Raw genomic sequence first — 21447 nt, 5'->3', positions numbered from 1 at the left:
AGTTGAATTACATTTAAAGATCAACATTGTAAGGCACGTAAAAATTATTGCTTTCGATTCATCGCGTCCTAATTCATCCATTAGTGATCAGTTTCGAGATCTAGATCAATCACTCGAACACTGGAAGCATGCATCATTCCACTTAAGTTACATAGTTATGAACAGTGTACAATGCGCGTAGCACTGAAACTGCAAGGCAATCGACTCCATCGTATACCATGCATACAGAGATAAAATCACAGAGCAGGTATGGTAAAAGAAGAAAGTTAAGACACGAAGGATAAGGGTAAAAAGAAAATAAAGATATTCGAGCTTTCGACCCCAGTTCTGACAGAGCACATCTCGTCACTTCAGACAAGGGGATATTTTTTTTTTCGATAGAACAAGTCAGACACACAAAAGGTGATGGAATATATCTAGAGGGAATGCTCTCCTAGTCGTATCTAGCACAGGAGTAAGATGCCCTATTCCACAGAGAAAGCACCTGAGAACAATAATAGATCATCAACTCAGTGCAATCTGAGAAAATACGCACACAAGCAACGTACAGCCGAAACCAGTCTGCACGTCACAACTCTGAGTTCAACAGCACGTCAATTGTTTATGCGGCCTGGGCAGACGTATTCTGCCGCTTATTACTGTGCGAGCTATTGTATTTTGCTGTTGGTTCTCTGGGCTTTGTGTGCTTGCGAGTGCGAAAACTAGAGTTTCCCTTCGGTCGTGATGAAGAAACAGGAAGCTTTTTCGAGAAAGCCACCGAAGTCACGTTATCAGATCCAGGAATATGGACCATGATATGCCAATTACCAGACACATCTTTCTTTGGTAGTTCTGGAGTGTACGGTTCAACGCTATGAACCTGCATAGGCCTAAGAATCTTAGGTCGCAAGCGTGCTGGCGGGGGAAGAGCTGCATGCCATGCATTGGGTGGTGCCATAACAGGTACACGAACAACAGGCAAAGAACCCGCTTCTCTGTCTTCAAAGATCGCTTCTTCCTCTTCGACTTCTTTGGAAGTTACCAAACCAGCGTCAACTCCATCAACCTCTCTGATCTGAGGAAGCGAAACAGCTGCAGGGTGAATATGAGACTGGACATCCAGGGGTTCTTTAGATGCTGAAGCAACCGCTAAAATGTGCTTCTTTTCTGGAGTTACCTTCCCAAAGAGACCGTTGATGCGATCTTGCCAAGATGTCGTTCTCATTGAAGGCTGCGTTGGCCGTACAGGTGTCGCAGCCATCGATGCAAACGTCGGCGGTTTGGGGGGTTGCTTGTTGATCTTTGGGGGTAATCTCACTACCGGTTTTGGAATAGGTAGATTTACCAAAGGACGATGTGCATCGCCACTATATGCAGGGTGAGTAGAGTATGTCTCAGGAGGAGGTGGTGATGGACTCCAAGGTCGTCCGTCATCTACAACCACAGGCCCTCTATATGTATCAGTGATAGTAGGGAAAAAGCGAGACCCACGGCTGGCTACATTGCCAAACGGTCGAGAGTGAGATTCCGGAAATGGCAGACTGTCCATAGGTGCATCAAAACCGTGAAGTGTTGGGAGAGGGCCAGGAGGTTTATTCGATTTCACAACGTCAATGACCTCTCTTTGACCCGCTTGATCTCCTACTCGAACCTGACGCCACGTTTCATCGAAATTGACATTAAGAGATGACGGAGGTTCATCACGCATAGAATCAAGTTCTCGTTGAAATTTGTTGTTTGCTTCGGCTTCTTGCTTCGCTGCAACAACTTGAAAATTACTCCAAGCCGAGGTCGCTGCCTGTACTGCACGACGAGAATCGGTTTGCCAGGGGCTATGTTGAGAGTTTGGAGGACCAATGGGTCGCGGCCTAGCAATCGGTTGGAAAGGTTCGTATGGCGGATGGGTGGTGTCGGACGAGGGAAGAGAAGCCAGCGGCGACTTATGATCTGATCCCAGCCTCGTACCAGCGAATGACTGCGTGCTGCCGTTCTTATCAATGTTTGTTGGCATTGAGCCTATAGGAGACGGCTCAGCCAGACCAACAGGTCCACGGAGGGACAATTCATGTGAGAAGGCGGTTAGGTTACGGTCAAAAGTGCCGTTGCCGAGAATTTTGTCGCTGCTGAGAGGTTTCCACATATTAGAACTTGGAGAAGTATTCGTGCTAAGTTTGGCCCCTGTTGCCCAGGGAGAATATAACGAATTTTGATTACTTTTCCATCGTTGATCTTTGTCCTCCAACGCGGAAGTTTCAACCTTTTGGTCTTTTGGTAATAAAGCTTCCTCCTGTAGAACTCCGTTGGATTTGGCGGGTGCAGGCTTCACATCGGATTTCACATCGCGACTTGGAGACATGCTACGCCGACTGGCGATTGGTACGGTTGGTGGCTTCTCAACGACTCGTTCATTGGCGGCAACCAACTTCTTCACGGATTCGGGATGATGGACCCTCATCATTCCATATTGCTTCGGCTCTCCGCTAGGCTCAGGCACAGGAGGTTTTGGTGGAGATTGTATTGTGTGGTGTGCGCTGGTCGCTGATGTCGGATCTTTGAGCGAACTTGTGGTTGCTCCTGCTGCTGTTGGCTGATCCTCCGTTTTGGTTTTCTCCTTTTCTTTGTCCGGAGGAGGTCCCATAGCTGCTAGTTTTAGGCGAATTCGTTCTCGTCGTGCTGCCTCCTCCTTTTGTTCTTGCTCTAGTCTTCGCTGACGAGCTTCTAGGCGCTTCTCCTTCATAATGCGTTGTTGCATGGAAATAACATCTTCAGAAGAAGCAGCTCCAGTTTCCGTAGCGGGCTCTTCCTGGGATAATTGAGGGGCTCCCGCCTGAGCATTTGGAGGAGCATAGGACATGTTATTAACTGTTCGAGATTGCAAAGGAATAACAGGTGGTTGCTTCGGGGATTGCTCCGGTTGCATCGGGTCTTTCGAGTAGGATGTTTCGCTTGGCGAGGTCGAGTGATCGAACACACCATTGACTTGAGAAACCCTACCTTCATACGGTTTTTGGTGACCGTCCGGTCGCCCAATGGACATTCGGCGGCCAAAGCTCCCACTACCACCACTGACATTAGACGAAGCTCGTCGACGACCCCAGTGACCGCTTTCAGGATGACTAGACCTGTGTGTCTGGAATGCAGCAGAAGGCTCTGCAGGTCCCCCAATGTCATTATTACCGGGCCGTTGTAAGACAGTTGCGGGGCGCATGTGAGCATCGCTGCGAATGGGACCTTTTCGAGTGTCTGGCACTGGCTCGTACCTGCCGGACTGAGAGTTGAATAGTTCTCGAGGTACATTAGATTGACCCTCTCTCCAAGAGCGATTGAAATCATCGGCCGCTATTTCACGGGTGGGAACAGAGCTCATGCCTTTGTCAGGAACCATCTGATCTCTAGGTGGAAAACGAGCGACGTTTTGATGTTGACCAGTTTGGACTGGTGGATGTATCGGAGAAACCTTATCGACGGGAGGTAGAGCAGCCCATGGCGATTTCATTGGGACCGGTGCCGGGCTTTTTGAGGTCAACGTAGGTTTATCAGTTCCAGATCTGGAGGCAATAGCGGCAGCCTTGGCTTGTTGTTGTTGTCTCTCTGCATTCGCTCCTAATCGAAGCACAGTGGCATTCGGCCCAACATTAGTAGAAGGCTTAGTGAAAAATGTCCTTGTGCTGTCCCGGGTTGGAGGTTGTTTTGGCATCGCGCCCTCTTTCCCTTCACCGCGATCCGTCATGCCCTGGATAGGAGGCTGGGCATTTTCAGTATGCGTAAGTGTGATCTTTGTCCCGTCGTTCCATTCAATAGTTTCCGGGGCCCAATCGTCTTCGTCGTCATCGATATCCGCCCATTTTGCCTCCGTTCCATTCCCGTCTTCTTGAATTCGAGATGTCATGTGAATACCATACTGCTGTTTCAACTCTTCGTCCGTGAGATGCTTTGTGGGTGGGGGTTGGGCAGCTGTTGTCAAATTTTAGTAAGATTCACGGGGAACGATTCAGTCAACTCACGCCGATTCTTATTCCAAACCTGGCTACCATCCGGACCACTTGAAGGCCCCTTAAACCCGGCTGTGACAGGCTTGGAGGATGATCCTAGACCACTAGTTGTCTTCGCAACTAAACGAGGTCGTGTAGATGGCTGTGGTGAAGCGCTCGACGAAGTCGCAGACAAAGTCGCTGTAATCGTTAGTAGGGTTTTAACTTGACATTAAGCGTCCCGAAAGTGCATACGTTTCTCACCAAGTTTCGGTGTGGTCGACGATCCTGGAGCTTTAGGCACTGAAAATTTCGCAAAAGACACTGGTTTAAAAGCCGTCGTTTTCTTCACCGAACCAGTTCGCAAATGCTGTCGGCCTTCCGTACGACTGGTATCTGTATCCGATCCACCGAGCGAGCCAGCGTCCTCACCACCATCTGACAGAGATGCCACGCCGTTTAGTTCCAGTGCCCTCGTCGCCACTGCGGCCGATCCCTGTTTACCAAGGTCCTATAAAGTATGAGAATTTGTTGTCTTCCGCTTAATGTTGATTTTCCGCCTCACCTTATTTCCTTCACTAGACGCTTTCTCAGGCTCGTTTGTATCCATGGTTCTTGTGTCACGTAAAGTTTGTTCGATAGTAGACGGTTTTTCTTGTGAGTTGAGCTCGTTTTTGGTAATCCTCCCCACGTCCCCTTCAGCAGAGTAGTTGTCGATTTTGCTCGCAGGAACGTCGGATGACGAGGGCTCGCCGCCCGACCGGGTTTGGTTTACCACATCGTGACTTGTCTGCTCTGCCATACCAATATGCAATGCTAGATGTTGAAATAGAAGTTAACGACAAGCCGAGGATGATGTCAACAAAACTTTTGAATGATGGGGGGAAAGAAGTGCAAGAATCACACGCAAGAAATTGACGACTCAGCGCACATAGAGTATACTAACTGTCAAGTGTTGGAGGCTGCCACGGTGTTGTGATGAAACTGAGCTGGTGCCCTTTTTCAGGTACCCAGTATCCGGGGTAACACGAAGGCAGAACAATATTTTCCGGCGAGATATGTTCAAAGGAAAACAAGCACCATTAAGCGTCTCGGTTCGTGGGCAAAAGCTGTGAAGCTTGATCCCCGTGGTGCGATATTTGGTGGTATCGAAGGGCTGATGATGAGACAGTTACCGGAAAGCACCAGCATGCAATCGGGGTTGAAGCCAGGCTGGTGGCCGTTTGTGGTTTAGCGCCAGCGAACATGGCATGGCAGACAACTTGCAAGCCCGCCGCCGCAGCCTCAGGCTAACCTGCACAGACAAGGCTGAAAGGCGGTCTGCAGCGGCATAAACAGCCGGTGTCCTTTTCTGTTCGGAGTCAAGGAGAAAAGGGTTCCAAGCAGCTATGTCGCACTGGAAGCTCGTTTTATCCAGTGATAAAATTACAAATTTTTGAACCCAAGACGCGGTGAAGGCCCGCGTCATCAGCTGCATCCTTGATAGCCGAGAATACGTCATCCGGTAGTTTCTTCCATGTATATAGCAGCGAAGCATTAAGTAGTTGAACACTTTATTGACTAATGTAACATATGAGATAAGGGAAAGTTTCATGCGTGTCCGCTGCCATTCTAGCTACACGGATAGAGGCATATTCTCTTCTGCATGTCGAAATCTGGAATTCCTTGTTTCACAAATATATGTACAGCTTCCTCGGCGCCCACAAACTTTCTTCCCTATGTAATCAGACTAGTGAGGGTGGTTCTTGTGGTGGCCTACGTGCAATTCAATGTCAGTAGATGCAACAAAACAAACGGAATCAGGATGAGCGTACGCAAGTGGAAGTAGTACTCCATGCTGTAACCGACAACCAAGAGGGTTCCAATAACGTGGACAAGCGCTAGATTGAACACATTAGATCGAATTGGTCGTGACACACAGATTATTCAAAAACTTACGCATGCCAGAAGCGTTCTTTCCGTTGAAATAGCGGGCCTGGTAGCGCTCAAGCAGTCCAGATGGTTTGGTGGCAGGAGCGGCGCCACGGGGCAGACCAGCGTAGAAGCTGACTACACGTTCCATGCGTGCAGCATCCTGGGCAGCGCCAATGGCCTGAAGTATTGTCAATGATCTGTAGTTATTCGAGAGTTGCAAAAGCAACGGCAGGCGCCAGAATAGTAGCCATCTGACACACAAATTATGACGGACTGTTCGGGGGCCACCGGCGTAAGACAAAACGGAATTGGTTGAATATAACTCACATTAGGCGACGCAACCTGGAAATCCAGAGTTAGTAGCTTATTTCGGAGAATCCTGGACTAGTGATCGCGGTTGGCATACCTTGGGAGGGATGAGGGTAGACAAAGCTCGGCGAGTGATGTAGCTCATATTGGCTAGTCTGAAACCCAGTCAGATTGGTTGAATTAGTTTATTCCTGATTGCTGGCTTGTGCGCTGACTGATTTTGTACCTTGAATGTGGCGGAACTCCTAGAATTGAGGATGGTGAAGAGCGGTTGAGGAAGAAAGTGAAGTTCTACCCGACATCCCGAGTGTAGCGTTCCGATCTTCACTAGCCACACTTATGTAAGCTACACCAGCCACTTGCCGCCGAAGTCGAACGTCTCGTTAAGAGCGAGCGAGCTCATAGCAACCTCCTCTTACACGGTTCACAACACTAACGTGCTCTCTCTGCGTTTGACACCATGTCGTTCATTAGAGCACGCAGCATTGCTCAGCTGCGAGCAGCGCGCCTCGTTCACCCTGTCAATGCTCGCTTTTTCTCAACCCCCACCGACTCCTCAGTGAAAACAAGCCCTTCCGATGCTCCGACCACGCCACCAAAGGAGAGCTCCCTGATCAGACAGGAGGGACCTAGCGAGGCAATGGCTCGTCATCAGCCAGATTACAATGCCACCATTGACCACGGCACCTCGTAAGTCAACCCGGATTTGTCGGCATTGGCCGATGCTGAACTTCTTAGAACCTTCTCTCCAGTTCCGAAGCGGGTTATGGATGGCAGTGAACCAGGAGATGTTGTAGCTGCTGCCGTCCTGTCTGGCGCACCAACCGACTTGCAGGCACGAACTGTTAGGTAAAAATCATCTGATCCTCTTGAGAGAAAGAAACAAACTTATGCTTATTCCATCCTGTAGAATTTACCAACCGGCGAAGCCCGCAACCCAGTCTGGCACTTGGCACAGTCACAACTGGCGAATGGATTGGGATATCCTACAAAAGGGTCATCGATGGGAAAACCCGCTTATGGGCTGGCAATCCTCTGCTGATTGCATGCAGGGTACTAATTTGAACTTCAAGTCCAAGGAGGATGCGATCCTTTTCGCCCAGAAGCAAGGTTATGAATACTTTGTTCAAGAGCCTAATGAGCGCAAGTTCGTTCCAAAGGCATACGCTAACAACTTTGTGCACGAGCCTAAGAAGCTCAAACATATCAGGACGAAATAAAGTCATTGTCGTTGTATTGTACATAGAGAGCAGTTTTTCCCTTTTTTTCTTTTTTCAATGCAGTGCTTGTTTCATTCGTGAAGCCAACATTATATTACTCAGGCACTCATTTATCCATGCCATAGGAACATCTTGAGACTAGATATTCAACTACCAAGTGCTCTCTGCAAACACATCGCTGAAGACTTCTACCAGCATAGCAAGGCAAGACCTATCATTACAAGGGCTAGAACAAACATCAAAGTTGAATCCACCGCTCATCAACTTGTATGAGATAGTGTGGCCAATATACAGTTAGTGACGGGACTAATCTGTACTCAGGAACGAGTTCTCTTTTTCAAGTCATACCAGAGAGCTTTAAGATGCATGAGTGTTTACCACCCAAATCAGGACTCCATAGACACCTTGAGAAACCACATTTACTCTTGAAATACTCCTCCACTGGGACTCACTTCTTTGTCCATCAATATGAGGTCATCATCTTTCCACAATCTCTTTTCTTTTTCCTTCTCTCTGTTCGTACGCCCTGTTTGCCTAGGGGACCCGAAGTTCGAGAAATTCTCAAGCGGTGGAGGCTGTCGGTGTGCTCTGTCGCGTAAACAAGATGAAGCAGGGGCTCTCCACAGTTGGTGGACTAGGACACTGGTTTTTCGCGCTCTGTGCGAGGAAAATCCGTGCCAACAAGCGAGGCTGCTAGGTAGCTTTTATACAACGATTTCCGATCTCAGTTGCAAAGTGGGCTGAGAGCCAAACCGAGGAAAGAACGCGCAAAGGCCTTTCGCTGCCGGTGTAAAAATATTGTTCAGACGAGGCGTTCATGACAGTTTGCCTTCCTGGTGTTCCACCGAAGAACCGTGTCGTCGCCATCTGCGATTCCACAGGTCATGACAACGAAGCCAGTCCAACAGTCGATAAGTAATTTTTCCAGATTTCTATTTCTTTGTCATCTCTGCCCAGTTGCTAGCGTAACGCCATGTCAAATCTGACTGACTTAACAGGGGCCGGAAAACCTGAGCAAAAAATGTAACGAATATGTCCACGGAGACAGAAAAGTGGTCTTGAACAAGGATCTACTACAAAATATCAAATAATCTGGAACTCTCTGGGTAGCCAGTCTGCTAGAACGTTCTGTGAGCAGAGTCGGACAGCAGTCAGCGGATAACAATGAGCATCTGGTCATGCTGGTCTTCGCACATGAACAAGCAGACTATTGGGAATAATGGCAAAAATGAGCGATCAAAACTCTCCATATTAGATATTAAACGCGTGCTAAAACCTAGCAATACAGTGACTTTGTTTCTTACAGCTTGTTATTCTGTCGGCTGGCTCGTCCAGCCTAATGTCAACCGAAGTCGACATATTAATGCCACTGGTATTGCTACAACCGATCTAAAAGAAATCAAGTTTCAACGTATTGAATACTTTTCAGGCCGTCTTTGCAGGATGAGACTTTTAGCTAAATTTTGGCGAACTATAGATTGAAAGCATAGTTAGGTAGAAGGCGTCAATGGTTTAGCTGAGACCGAACTATATCCGGTACCTAGGTGCCTGTCAAGGCCGAATATATGTCAATAAATCCAACCACGCATCGTCGAAAAGCTGTTCTTTGGTACCTACCTAGGTAGATAGGGTGCCCCATTTCGCTTTATGAGTTCACGAGTATAATGCTCTAATATATACGGCTGAACGCAGGGTGTTCCTATACATGTATTCTCAGTATATGCATACAAGTCAATTATATCCACTGCACACCAGTCTCTACTTCATCGTCTATCCAACTCAGGCAATACCCATCTAACCATCCACTCTGATTGTAGGACTTCTCCTGCGGTTGGTCGCTCTTCCGGTAGAAATACAAGCATTCGGCGCATCAGATAAAGAATGGCAGCTGTTTCCTCTCTACCAAACTCGCTAACTCGACTACTCTTCCGCCGATATTTCTGCACTCCTTCCTCGAATGCCTCGTCGCTTGGAGGCCACACATACCGGCCTTCCTTTGGACGCCCATGTTCATCAAAAAAGTGATTTCGTTCTTCCCACGAGTCCCACCAACTGAATGGCGGAGATCCGAGAACATCAATTTGCTGGGAAAACATATCATTTGTAGTAGCAAATTCGCTGCTAAAAATTGTCCTTATGCTAATAATCTCCCATATCGCGACAGTCAGACTTCAAATATTTGCTGAATACGAGAGCGGGGCTTGTGGTGCGAATTGGGCTTCTGGAGGTCGCATGGCTAATGGGGTATGGTAGTCTTCTCCTTGATGAAAGTCCTTCGGAGTAAATGCCTCGCCAAAGTCACTGAGAAGTATGTGTGTGTCGGATAGGGTAAAGTCTGCTGCATGTTTCCCTAGGTAGAGTGGTATCACAGCCTTGACTGGAACGTTGGGTGGAAGCGGCTTCTGGTCGTATGAGCTTAGAGGATAATTGACTTTCCCTCTCCGTCCCAGATGTATCTGCTAGGCTCTCACCGCTGCTAGTCTTCGACAATGTACACATAGTCCTTCAGATTTTGACTTGTATCTGTGTCGATTGGCATCTCGGGTAGGGTAGCGCTTGAAGAAGCTCCATAAGAAAAGGAGCTTGCCCCTCCAATGACATACAGTCCCACGCACCTGACTGAGATCTGACCACCCAATTGCCTCGTTATAGCATAATAGTAGCGCGTGATTCCACAGAAGGAGCTTCGTGAAGCAGCTTCTCCGTCCTCTAGAGACATAGACAAGGGGTAATGTCGCGCGCGCATCATGTCCATACTCTCGGTTGGGGAGCACGGAGATGACTCGCATCAAGTGCTCAATCAGGCACAATGAAGTGCCAATTGTGCTCGCATATACCCCGAATCGAAGCCATACTGCATAACATGTAATATCCAGAGGTTCGGTTCAGAGTGTTGGAAGCTTCGGAGGAAAGAAGGGACGGACGGGAATGAACCCCGCTGCGTAGTCCCGCGGCCCGCCACTATCAATCGCTGGGCCGATAAGATATTTTTTTCTTTTAAGCATAGGAAAAAAGTTCTAAAATATCTCTCTCAACTTACAATAAAGACCTCAGGTTGATGCCATAAAACAATCACCAGACTTTTGACTGACAAGTACACCCGATTCGTACAATCGGCCAGACAACTATCGACATGGCTGAAGTGTCACACGCCACCGTCGCTGCCTTGCGCAAAACATTGACCTCCGAGACTGAACCGCTCGCACGCCGATTTCGCGCATTATTTTCTCTGAAACATGTTGCTTGCTTGCAGCCACCCACTGAACAGACACTGCCTGCTATTGAGGCCATAGCAGCTGCATTCACATCGCCATCTGCGCTGCTGAAGCACGAGCTGGCCTATTGCTTGGGCCAAAGTAAGAATGCCGATGCTCTTCCGCACTTGCTCGACGTTCTCAAGGACCGCCAAGAGGATACGATGTGTCGACACGAAGCGGCAGAGGCATTGGGAGCGTTGGGGTTCAAGGATAGCCTCGAGCTATTGAAGACTCTTAGGGATGACAAGACCGAGCCTGAGGTAATACGGGAGACATGCGACATTGCTGTTGACAGGATCATTTGGGACATATCAGAAGAAAAGAAGAACGAGAAGATTAGGCCGAGGTTTGTTGTCTACCTCTTCCCTCCTGTGATCTGAAGAAATGGCTAGCAAAACAAAAAAAAAAAGTTCATCAATGTGCTAATCATAAATGAAATTTACTAGCGATTTCGCGTCTATCGATCCTGCGCCACCACTTCCACAATCTAAGGAGGAGCCTTCTATTCCTGAACTGGAGAATACACTGCTTGACACAAAACTGCCCCTCTTTCAAAGATACCGTGCCATGTTCGCCTTGAGAGACCTTGCATCACCACCAGACCTACCGACTGCTGTCCCAGCCGTTGATGCCTTGTCAAAGGGCTTGAAAGACCCGTCTGCACTATTCCGGCACGAAATTGCCTTTGTGTTTGGCCAGCTATGCCACCCAGCTGCTATACCGAGTCTTACAGCCGCATTGAGCGATGTCAATGAGATGGGTATGGTACGTCATGAGGCCGCGGAAGCCCTTGGTAGCCTTGGGGACGAGGAAGGCGTTGAGGAGATCTTGAAGAGGTTTGTGAATGATCCAGAGCAAGTTGTGAGAGACAGCATCATTGTGGCGCTCGACATGGCCGAGTATGAGAAGAACGGTGCCAAGGAGTACGCGTTGTTGCCCGATACCACTGTGCCTGTAGCTTGAAGAGACCATTGTTTATCATTTCTGAGAGCATCACTATTAAAAATGGCGTCGGTCTGGTCTCCGATGTTTGTGGGGTTCTCGCTCGAGTGCGCCATGATGTCTTGGAAAAATAAAAAGTCGTGTATATATTAATTGTTGACGGTTTCCCTAAAGGCGCAATGAAAATTAGACCGCTTTCACAAAACTCAGCGAAGATTGTACACTGTGCGTACTTGTAACCACAAACACATCGGTAGAAAACCGTCGTTCCCTCATCAGCACTACGCAGTTGTGCAGTAGTGAAAAACATCTCTTTTCGTCCACATTGGGCGCAGGTGTATTGTGTTATGGCCTCTGTTGTTCGATCTGCAGCAGTCAATGTCTGCAAGGCAGACCTTTTTGCCCTCAAGGCGGAAGGAAAAGCGTTTGGTTTCGACTCGGAGACAATAGTTTGGGATAGAGTGTCTGGAGTAAATATCAGTATCATGCATCGAGTGCTGCCATAGACGCCGCATACCTTTGTTTTTCGCACCACACACCTCGCACATGAGAATCGCATCGGGGGAGCCAGTGCTTTCTTGTAGTAGATTACCGCAGTCGGTGCAGAATATCAGCGAGCCAATGGCGGACATGGTGTAGACTGTGTTATAAATAGAGCGTGGTATAGTATGGAAATGCTGGAGTATTCCTCTGGCTGCAGTGCTATAGCTGATGTCTGAGGATAATTTTTTTTATATGTATGCTTGAGGAAATTTTGAGCCAATGCGGTCCCAGGCAGGCTAGCGCGCGATGCCGAGTGGAGCCAGCCCGGCCTGCAAATAGGATTAGACTACCAGTTATTACTATGTGAGCCTTGAGCTGGACATTATTTTGTTGACGCTGCGATCATGGCTTATATTTGATGACTTGTCCTACTGTTCTAGAAAGCACCGCTGCACATCAGAACTGCATGGTTGTGCCAACGCTCAAAATAGTTCTCCCGCCCTGGGATGCAGCAGCACGTCATGGATCAGGGTCGATTTCCAGCAGTCCAGGTGGTCATCGGTAGTCAGAACCATTTCCATGGCCCTCCAAATGGCGCCTCCAACGGCGTCTCGAGTGGGATGCGCCAGCTTCCCACGCGACCGTTGCTGGTGGATGAAGCCTTGCAATTTTCTCCAATGACCACCGCGCCTGTGTTCGGTTTAGGTATGTCCCTAGTCCGCCCTTCTCACTGAGCTTTCACTGACAGATGAAGACGCAATCACACGCCCCGACGTCGCCGGGCAATCGTCGACGAATTTTCCCGCATACCCACGACCGGCTGCTCGTAAAATGATACAAGACCTTGATACTGAAGCTCGGCTGGGATCTGGAAAGTCCCCTCGACTGATGGCTGTCTATGGAGAACTAGTGAACGAACACCTTAACGCCGATAGACTGTCGGATTTGTACGCATACTCACACAGGGCATGGCGTTCCTTTGTTTCCTCGCTAATGAGACCTTGTTTCTTTATAGCAAATTCAAGCTCCCGACGGGGCTGGCAAGGGCGAACAAGCCAGCGCAACGTGACGACCGCTCGGCACTTACTCGCAACCTGAGCCCATTCGCGAAAATGGTATTGAATGGAACTGACGTAGCATTCAACTGTGAGGGAACCTCGACGTTTAATCTGACCCGAAACTAATGCGTTGTCTACAGATCCCGAACCCAAGTTGCCTTCGTCAGGTGCGAGGACCGCCGGTAGCTCCTTCCTCCCAAGCCATTTCCCCTCAACATCGCTCGCTGCCAGTGCTTCTAACAAGAAAATGTCTTCCGAACCAGGATCAGGGAGATTCCTCCAGCCTGCCGTCGTTATTCCCCCGTTCGGCTCGCCAGGCGGGTCTCGTTCAGTAGCCGATCAAGGTGGCGTCAAGAAGCGAAAGTTGAATGTGGATGGGGAGTCTTCTGTAGCCAATATAAGGCTCAAAGATCAGAAGGAGGAGGCAGACGCAGCTATTTTGAAGTTACAAGATCTCATGCATGAGATTTTCGAAGCAGAAGATCAACTGGAGCCTGACACCTCATCAGCAGCCGTCAGCCGAGATTCAAATTCCATGTTCAGGAGTGCTAATGTTTTGGAGGTCAGTGAGCCTATTCTTGGCCCTGAGGCTCATGGTCGGCTTCAAAAGTCCTTGCAGAAAGTTGTCAGCTTTGGGAGATTGCATGACATCCCTTCCGAATATCTCATTAGGATCCAGAAGATCTGCGAGAACCCTATAGTGTCTGCACAAGGTCTGGACCTAAGACTGGATGATGCCTTGAACGACTCTGAAACCCATGCTTGGCTTCAAAAGCTGGAGGATATATACAACACACTGCTCGCCATTGGCACACTACTTCAGACCATGTCTAGTCGAAGACCCGAGCGAGACCTATGCCCTGAAGATTTATTACAAGCAATCCCAAATGTCTTGACAACCTTATTCGACCAATGCATAATTCCTGCCGTGGAAGTACGCCCTGCTAGCGAAGATTCAAGGCTGTTCGAGCTTGTGTCTCGTGAAAAAAAGACAATTGGCACCCTAATGCATCAATCCAGGAAGCTGCTCGGTCTTTTGGCAAGTTTTCTCTCGCGAATAGACGTTTCTGAGGGCATTATCACGTCTACAGAGTTCTTGGCAACCAAGTTGATTTTCGTCGAGAACGCACATAATGATAAAGAGTCCGCCGTTGGATACCAGAAATTTGAATCTGTGCGTCGTGCAGCAATGGACGTTCTTGCTAAGGTCTTCTCCCGCTATCCCTCCCAACGCCCGTTCATTCTAGACGAGATTCTGGTGTCACTTGAGAAATTACCATCAACCCGTCAGAATGCCCGACAGTTCAAATTGATTGATGGTAAAGCCATACAGTTGCTTACGGCCCTGGTTATACAGCTTGTGCAAACCACAGCTTTGGACATACCACAATCGAAAAAGAGCAGAGCGAGGCGAAATCCTTTACTCGGAGCAGATACGGACGAAAATCAGGGCGAGATACACACCAAGGAAGAAGATAATGTACAAGAAGAAGAAGAAGCAGCAGCAGCAGCAGCAGCAGAGAGTGACTCCGAGGACGAATTTGGCTTGAAGTTATCATTGGAACGCCTTACGAGTCGGGCGAACAAACTTTACGACAACGCGGTTCGTAGTGCTCAATACATTATCAAATTTATCGTCCAACGAGCAATGACATCCACCAAAACGGGCGATCAACCTTACCGAAATATATTGGATCTTTTCACAGAGGATTTGATTAGTGTTTTGGGCTCGACAGACTGGCCCGCTGCTGAGTTATTGCTTCGTATTCTTGCATCTCACATGATCGGTATAGCTGAGCTTGACAAGAGTTCAGCTACCGCCAAAAACATGGCCCTTGAATTACTCGGTTGGATGGGTTCTGGCATCTCGGATCTTTCAGTTGCCGCCCAACATTTAATTCCTTCCATGGAAGATGCAAACAACAAAGTTACTGAGTATTTACGGCAACTCTACGACGATCACGTAAGGCATGCTTTGCACGTACAGGATTTGATCTCGTCACATGGGCCTTATCGTATTACCTTGGAGTACCTTCAGGACCGTGACCTCGACAACTGGCAGCTTACCAGTGCTCGGGGCTACTACGTGGTTCAATGGGCTAAGACGATTACATCTACATATTACGATTCAGAAGATAAGGCTGTGACTGTTCAACAGGATCGTGGTCTTGATGATTTATTATCTATTCTCCCTAGGCTCTTGTCAGATCCAAAATGGCTAGAGACTAATAAGTAAGTGGTATACAAAAACGTGTTATATTTGAATACATCTAACTGAACGACAGCCACTATGACAAGATTTCGACAGCTCACGGGAAATTTGCCTACATCCTGACGGTTCTAAATATGGGCTTTTCGAAAGCCTTTGATACTATTTTCAAGGTTCTTTTGAACTCTATCACGAGTGACCAGGCAAAAGTTCGAAGCCGTAGCTTGAAAAGTGTTATTACCATGCTTGAAAAAGACCCAAGTTTGCTCGATCGTGACACCTCAGTGATGCGAGTGGTGCTTCGGTGTGCAGCTGATGCTTCGCCCATGGTTCGCGATTCTGCGCTTTCATTAATAGCCAAGTGTATTGGACTCAAACCAAGGCTTGAAGAGGAGGGGTGTCGGGCTATTCTCGCCTGTGCGGCTGATGCCACAGCAGGTGTTCGAAAGCGCTGCATATCTCTGTTAAAGGATATATATTTCAATACTATGCGCAAGGAACTCAAGCTTGCTATACTCGATAGCTTGCTTCAAAGAACAAACGATTACGAAGAAGCTGTTGCGGTTCAGGCCCGACAAACGATCGACGAAATCTGGTTTACACCATTCGTCGTGGTGATTGATAATCTGCACGATGATCCTAAAGCTCAAGTTGCATTAGGTGAACAAGTCTCCCTTGTGATCAGCTTAGTGCAACGTAGTGAGACTGCGGTGGATAGCTTAGGGTCATACTTGAAGAAAATTGTTTCTGATAAGGTTAAAGTCCCAAGCCAAAACTTCAAGGTCTGCAAAGCGATGGTCGCAAACATGTTTGAGCGACTTGTGGATGACCCTGGTGCTTTGGAGAAAATAGATCACCAGGCTCTTCTTCAAACGATTACCATCTTTGCGAAGGCTAGTGCGAAGCTTTTCAGCTCTGAGCAACTCCAAGCACTCCATCCATACATTGGGCATCTTGTCACTGCCGATGACCTCTTTCTTTTCCGCTCTGTGGTTATAATTTACCGCAGTGTCCTTCCCTTTATATCTTCAGCGCATAATACCTTCCTCAAAGATGTACAGAATGATCTGTTCAAGAGCGTGGCAAAACTTGCTCGATCCGAACTGAATGAAGTTATGGCATGTCTTTGGACCATCAACGGGGTCCTACAAAACGCAGACAGGCTAGTCAAACTTACAATCTCCGTGTTGAAGGGTATCGGGCAAGCTAGAGGAGTTGATCTTACGGACGGCAGTAAGACAGACTTATTGAACCGAGCTCGCAGCTACATTCGTATTGCAGGCTGCGTGGGACGGCATTGTGATCTCGAGAAATTTGAACCACATTTCAAAAAAGCCTTTGTCTCGTGGAGAGGAGGCTCGGTAGCTGGTCTCCTGGTCGATTTCATCTTGCCTTTCGTGCATCAAGGCCAACCACTGGAACTGAGAACAATGGCACTCGAAAGTCTCGGATCTATTTGTCAATCTTGGCCCGCGCAGTTCAGCCGGGAAGAACCCAGGGAAGTTATATCGTCTGTTTTCAAAGAAGACAATGCTAGTCTTCATAACATCATTCTTCGGGCTTTCTCTGAATTCTTTGCCATTCATGAAGGCAAACTGGAGAAGCTTGTTCAGCCTACGGCTGAATCGTCGGATCCGGAAGCAGCAACTCGATTAGGCGGATCGTTGAAAGCCAATGACAATGATGGTGCAGCAGCACTAATTGCCCAGCACTTTCTACATGAAATGCTTCGGATAGCCCACTCTAGTCAGGATGCGTACGCGCTGACCGCCATCGAGCTGATATCAAGTATTAACCGCCAAGGTCTCGTGCATCCTAAAGAATGTGCTGGTGTCTTGGTCTCTTTGGAAACTTCAACCATCCCTGCAATAGCGAAGACAGCATATGAGACGCATAAAATGCTCCACCAGCAATATGAATCTATGTTTGAACGGGAATATATGCGAGCCATCCAGGATGCCTTTGTTTATCAACGAGACGTTGTTGGCGACTCCACGGGGGCATTGGCCCGTCCCTATACTGCAAAGCTTTCTCCTCTTTTCAACATCGTCAAGATTAGCAACAGTAAATACCAGAAGAAATTTCTTGCTAATCTCTGCTCCAAGGTAAACATTGACTTAAAGAACCTTGATGTGTCTGGCAATCCTCCCGAACATCTTCTTCTAGCGAGGTTTGTCTGTCAAAACATTGCTTTCTTTGACTACGCCCAGTTAGCGGAGTTACTACCAACTATCACTTGCATGGAAAGAATTGTTTCGGCTACTGGTACCATCGTTGCACATTCTATCGAGACCGAGCTGTCTCCTCCCCAGCTGGAGGTACCCGTTGTATCCGAGCAAGTTGTGGCCGGTGCGCAGGTGAATGTAAGCCCTCCACATGCGGTTAAACCTTACATACTGCGCCAACTTGCAACTGCGGCTGCTGTCCTATCGATGCTCTGGGAGACTAGAACCCATCTGAAGCGACAGTACGGCGTCAACTCCAATATGAGACATAATGGAAATAAGGCGAACATCAAAGAACTTAACAAAGCTCCGACTAAGGTCCACGGAGTTACCGGTGACCGCTACTGGGAGGCTGTAACGAAAATCATGACCTGCCTTGACAGCGAGGACAATATGTTTCAGCAATGTCAAATGTTCACCACTTTACTTTCTATCGACGACGAGCTAAAGGTACCTAATGGCGAAGACGACGATGTTGAAATAGACGATCTTGATGATGCTGCCGACGACGACGTGAAGGAAGTCAACGGTAGCAAAGCCATGAAACGAAAGAACTCTCTTCATGGTGGTTTGCCTTCAAAACGACCTAGAGGTCGACCTCCCGGCAGCAAAAAGCGATCGAGCTCTGAGATGGGAGATTCTTTTGTCTTTCAAACATAGGAGGAGTCTCAACGGAGTTGGATGATGTTTTTTTCTTTTTTCAAAAAAAAAAAATTATTATTTCCTTTTTCATTTACTTTTGCATGACTTGGGGTTTGGCTATCTTCCACCGAGGCGTTTTTCGGCGAGGAAAGGGTTCGACATACAGATGGAATCCGATCTGCTTTACTTTTATGTGTGTATATTTTTTTCTAGCATCTTCTGTTTCACTTAACCCATGCTTTCTTTTCTCTTGAATATCCTCTTTACCCGTGTATTATAAGAACTTCACCAACGCAGACGCTATACACATGGTATTGCATAATCCATATACTTTGGACTCTGTGTCTTCATCCATTGAACAGAAAGCTACCACGTAAGATACAAAGGTCAACTAACATAGACAACCTGCAGTAACTAACTATATGTAACCGCGAAGTCGGACATGCAAAAATGAAAAGTGCCGAAGTCCCGTGCCTATGACGTCGCGGATCTCACGGCAGGCTGAGCGGCGCCCATTGGCCAGCTCTCGCCAGCTTCATCATCCATGGATCATTCCGTCGTACCTTTTCTCTCTTGTTTAAGTACGACCTAGGTACCACTCTCAACCTCGCGTGTAAACACTAAGAACAACAACCCCTCTTCTGTCACCAATTGCTAGTTCATGTTATTGCTGCATTCTTTTATCGTCAGTTTGCTTGTATATTGATTGCTCTAGTCGCATTTCACCGCAGATGCAGACGGCCTTGACGAGGCGCTTGACCGGCGCTCCAGCGTCGTTGTCTTCTCGTCCATCGAATCGATTCCAAGCCATTCGAACAGTCAGGAGCGCATCCTGTCGCCCTTTCTCGCTTCACCGAGCACAGCTTCCCTCTTCGTTGCAGAGATCTGCTAGGAAGCAGTCTGTCCCGCCCTTCCGTCGTAGTCTTCACTACGGATCCGGCGTGAAAGCAACCATATGGCGTTATCCCACACTTCGGTTCCTATATCATGGCTTCGCGTACTTTGGATTTCTCATTATTGGCGGAGGAGTGGTCGTTGCTAGTGTCTTCCTCTACGATGCCACCACTTATCGTGAGGACCCCAGTATGGAGGATATCCCCGTGTCGGAATTGGCGTTGAACCCAAAGCGCGGTGGGCCCAAGAACCTGCCCATCGCAGAGGTCATGGTGGACGATGATGATAGCGAAGCTATGCAGGCACAGCGCGATAAGCCCAAGCTGGTTATTCTTGGTACCGGCTGGGGGAGTGTCGCACTTCTCAAGACACTAAACCCGGGTGATTATCACGTTACCGTTGTATCGCCCGTTAACTACTTCTTGTTCACGCCCATGCTTCCATCGGCGACTGTTGGAACGCTGAGTTTGAAGTCGCTTGTGGAACCAGTGCGGCGCATCGTTCACCGACTTCGAGGCCATTTCCTGAAGGCCGAGGCCGAGGATGTGGATTTCTCGTCTAAATTGGTAGAGGTATCTCAAGTGGATGCTAATGGTCAACGACAAAATTTCTATCTTCCTTATGATAAGCTCGTAATCGCTGTTGGTATGTCTTTTTCATGCATCATCATCAACTCCTCCCATTATAATGTCTGCATTTACTAAGCTACAATCCCAGGGTCTATTACCAACCCACATGGCGTCAAGGGTCTCGAATACTGCCACACGCTCAAGTCAATTGACGACGCCCGACAAATAAAAAACAGGGTTACGGATAATATGGAACTCGCATGTCTGCCAACGACAACGGATGAAGAACGCAAACGGCTGCTATCATTCGTCGTCTGTGGTGGTGGACCAACAGGCGTGGAGTTTGCGGCAGAGCTATACGATTTGCTCAATGAAGACCTGAGAAAGAACTTTCCTAAGATTCTACGAAATGAGATATCTGTCCACCTTATTCAGAGCCGAGGCCATATTTTGAATACATATGACGAAGCATTGTCAAAATATGCTGAAGTATGTACCTGAAGTTCTCAAATTCAAGCCTATGACTAATTGTCTGTTACAGGCACGATTTGCACACGATTCTGTCGAAGTCTTGACAAATTCTAGAGTCAAGGAGGTGCGTCCGGACAAGATCTTATTCACACAACAGGAGAATGGGAAGACTGTGACGAAGGAAATTCCAATGGGCTTTTGTCTGTGGTCAACCGGAGTTGGTAAGTTCAAACTCCTCACCGCATATATATACACGTCAATAACTAAGACGATCGGGTTTGGAACATAGCGCAAACTACCTTCGCCCAGAAATTAGCCAAAAAGCTTGAATCACAAAACAACAAGCATGCTTTGGAAACAGACACGCACCTGCGACTGATCGGAGCGCCCTTAGGTGATGTCTACGCTATCGGTGACTGCTCCACCGTTCAAAACAACATCGCTGACCATATGGTTGCCTTCCTCCGCACGATAGCGTGGGAAAAGGGCAAGGACCCAGAGAAAGTACACCTCAACTTTAGCGAATGGCGAGATCTAGCAGATCGAGTCAAGAAGCGTTTCCCGCAAGCTGCCAACCATCTCCGGCGAGTAGATCGACTATTCGAGGAATATGACCGAGACCATTCTGGAACCCTCGACTTTGACGAGTTACACGAACTGTTGATGCAAATCGATTCCAAGCTTACCTCTTTACCTGCCACGGCACAACGCGCCAATCAACAGGGAGAGTATCTCGGCCGCAAATTCAACCACATCGCAAAAGCAATGCCCGGCATGAGGGCTAACGAGGTTGATTATGGCGATCTCGACGAGGCAGTATACAAGGCATTCAAATACCAACATTTGGGCAGTCTGGCTTATATCGGCAACGCGGCTATCTTTGATTTCGGCGGCATGAATTTTGCCGGGGGTCTATTGGCTGTTTATCTATGGCGTAGTATCTATTTTTCGCAGAGTGTCAGTTTACGGACCCGCTCTCTGCTGGCCATGGATTGGACAAAGAGGGCGTTCTTTGGTAGAGGTATGTTGATTCCCTTCCCAATTCTTGCTGCAGACGGACAGATACTAACTAAATAATGTGCTACAGATATCATGAGTTTCTGAAACAATAGCGACTTTCTTCTTTTCAGGGGTGGGTTTGTTCGTAGAATTCTTGGCTTGATACCGTTTAGAAATGATTCTGTATATAAATAAATGTGCCAATCAAATACATATATTTGAATTACTTCATATTTTCTCTTGTTTGGATCACTACCTGACTGGTTTTGTCTGTCGCTTAATATGAACGAGAGATTTACATTATG

At 47.8% G+C, this 21447-nt stretch overlaps 5 protein-coding genes across 5 annotated transcripts; 4 read left to right on the top strand and 1 right to left on the bottom strand.

Moving 5' to 3' along the window:
• Nucleotides 1–601: 601 nt before the first annotated feature.
• UA08_03573 (hypothetical protein) lies at nucleotides 602–6318 on the bottom strand (the record flags this gene model as incomplete). Its single annotated transcript, XM_020265889.1, has 8 exons — nucleotides 602–3933; nucleotides 3984–4151; nucleotides 4206–4461; nucleotides 4516–4766; nucleotides 5765–5830; nucleotides 5889–6042; nucleotides 6192–6206; nucleotides 6271–6318. 8 exons carry the CDS (start codon nucleotides 6316–6318, stop codon nucleotides 602–604), a joined length of 4290 nt encoding a protein of 1429 aa, XP_020121050.1.
• Nucleotides 6319–6633: 315 nt separating this feature from the next.
• On the top strand, nucleotides 6634–7393 carry UA08_03572 (NADH-ubiquinone oxidoreductase subunit, mitochondrial; the record flags this gene model as incomplete). The annotated part of the gene is made up of 3 exons (XM_020265886.1): nucleotides 6634–6863; nucleotides 6912–7022; nucleotides 7084–7393. 3 exons carry the CDS (start codon nucleotides 6634–6636, stop codon nucleotides 7391–7393), a joined length of 651 nt encoding a protein of 216 aa, XP_020121046.1.
• A 3133-nt stretch (nucleotides 7394–10526) lies between these two features.
• UA08_03571 (Deoxyhypusine hydroxylase) lies at nucleotides 10527–11613 on the top strand (the record flags this gene model as incomplete). Its single annotated transcript, XM_020265885.1, has 2 exons — nucleotides 10527–10996; nucleotides 11097–11613. The coding sequence occupies 2 exons, from the start codon at nucleotides 10527–10529 to the stop codon at nucleotides 11611–11613; spliced, it is 987 nt and encodes a 328-aa protein (XP_020121048.1).
• A 983-nt stretch (nucleotides 11614–12596) lies between these two features.
• Nucleotides 12597–18227, top strand: UA08_03570 (hypothetical protein; the record flags this gene model as incomplete). Its single annotated transcript, XM_020265884.1, has 5 exons — nucleotides 12597–12780; nucleotides 12824–13022; nucleotides 13091–13221; nucleotides 13274–15365; nucleotides 15419–18227. The coding sequence occupies 5 exons, from the start codon at nucleotides 12597–12599 to the stop codon at nucleotides 18225–18227; spliced, it is 5415 nt and encodes a 1804-aa protein (XP_020121044.1).
• A 290-nt stretch (nucleotides 18228–18517) lies between these two features.
• Nucleotides 18518–21247, top strand: UA08_03569 (hypothetical protein; the record flags this gene model as incomplete). The annotated part of the gene is made up of 6 exons (XM_020265883.1): nucleotides 18518–18582; nucleotides 18925–19748; nucleotides 19821–20161; nucleotides 20214–20364; nucleotides 20433–21164; nucleotides 21231–21247. The coding sequence occupies 6 exons, from the start codon at nucleotides 18518–18520 to the stop codon at nucleotides 21245–21247; spliced, it is 2130 nt and encodes a 709-aa protein (XP_020121045.1).
• Nucleotides 21248–21447: the final 200 nt, after the last annotated feature.

This window comes from Talaromyces atroroseus, assembly GCF_001907595.1.
Source record: "Talaromyces atroroseus strain IBT 11181 chromosome Unknown scaffold_3, whole genome shotgun sequence".
In the NCBI taxonomy this organism is placed as follows: domain Eukaryota; kingdom Fungi; phylum Ascomycota; class Eurotiomycetes; order Eurotiales; family Trichocomaceae; genus Talaromyces; species Talaromyces atroroseus.
This window is presented reverse-complemented; position numbering and strand designations above follow the sequence as displayed.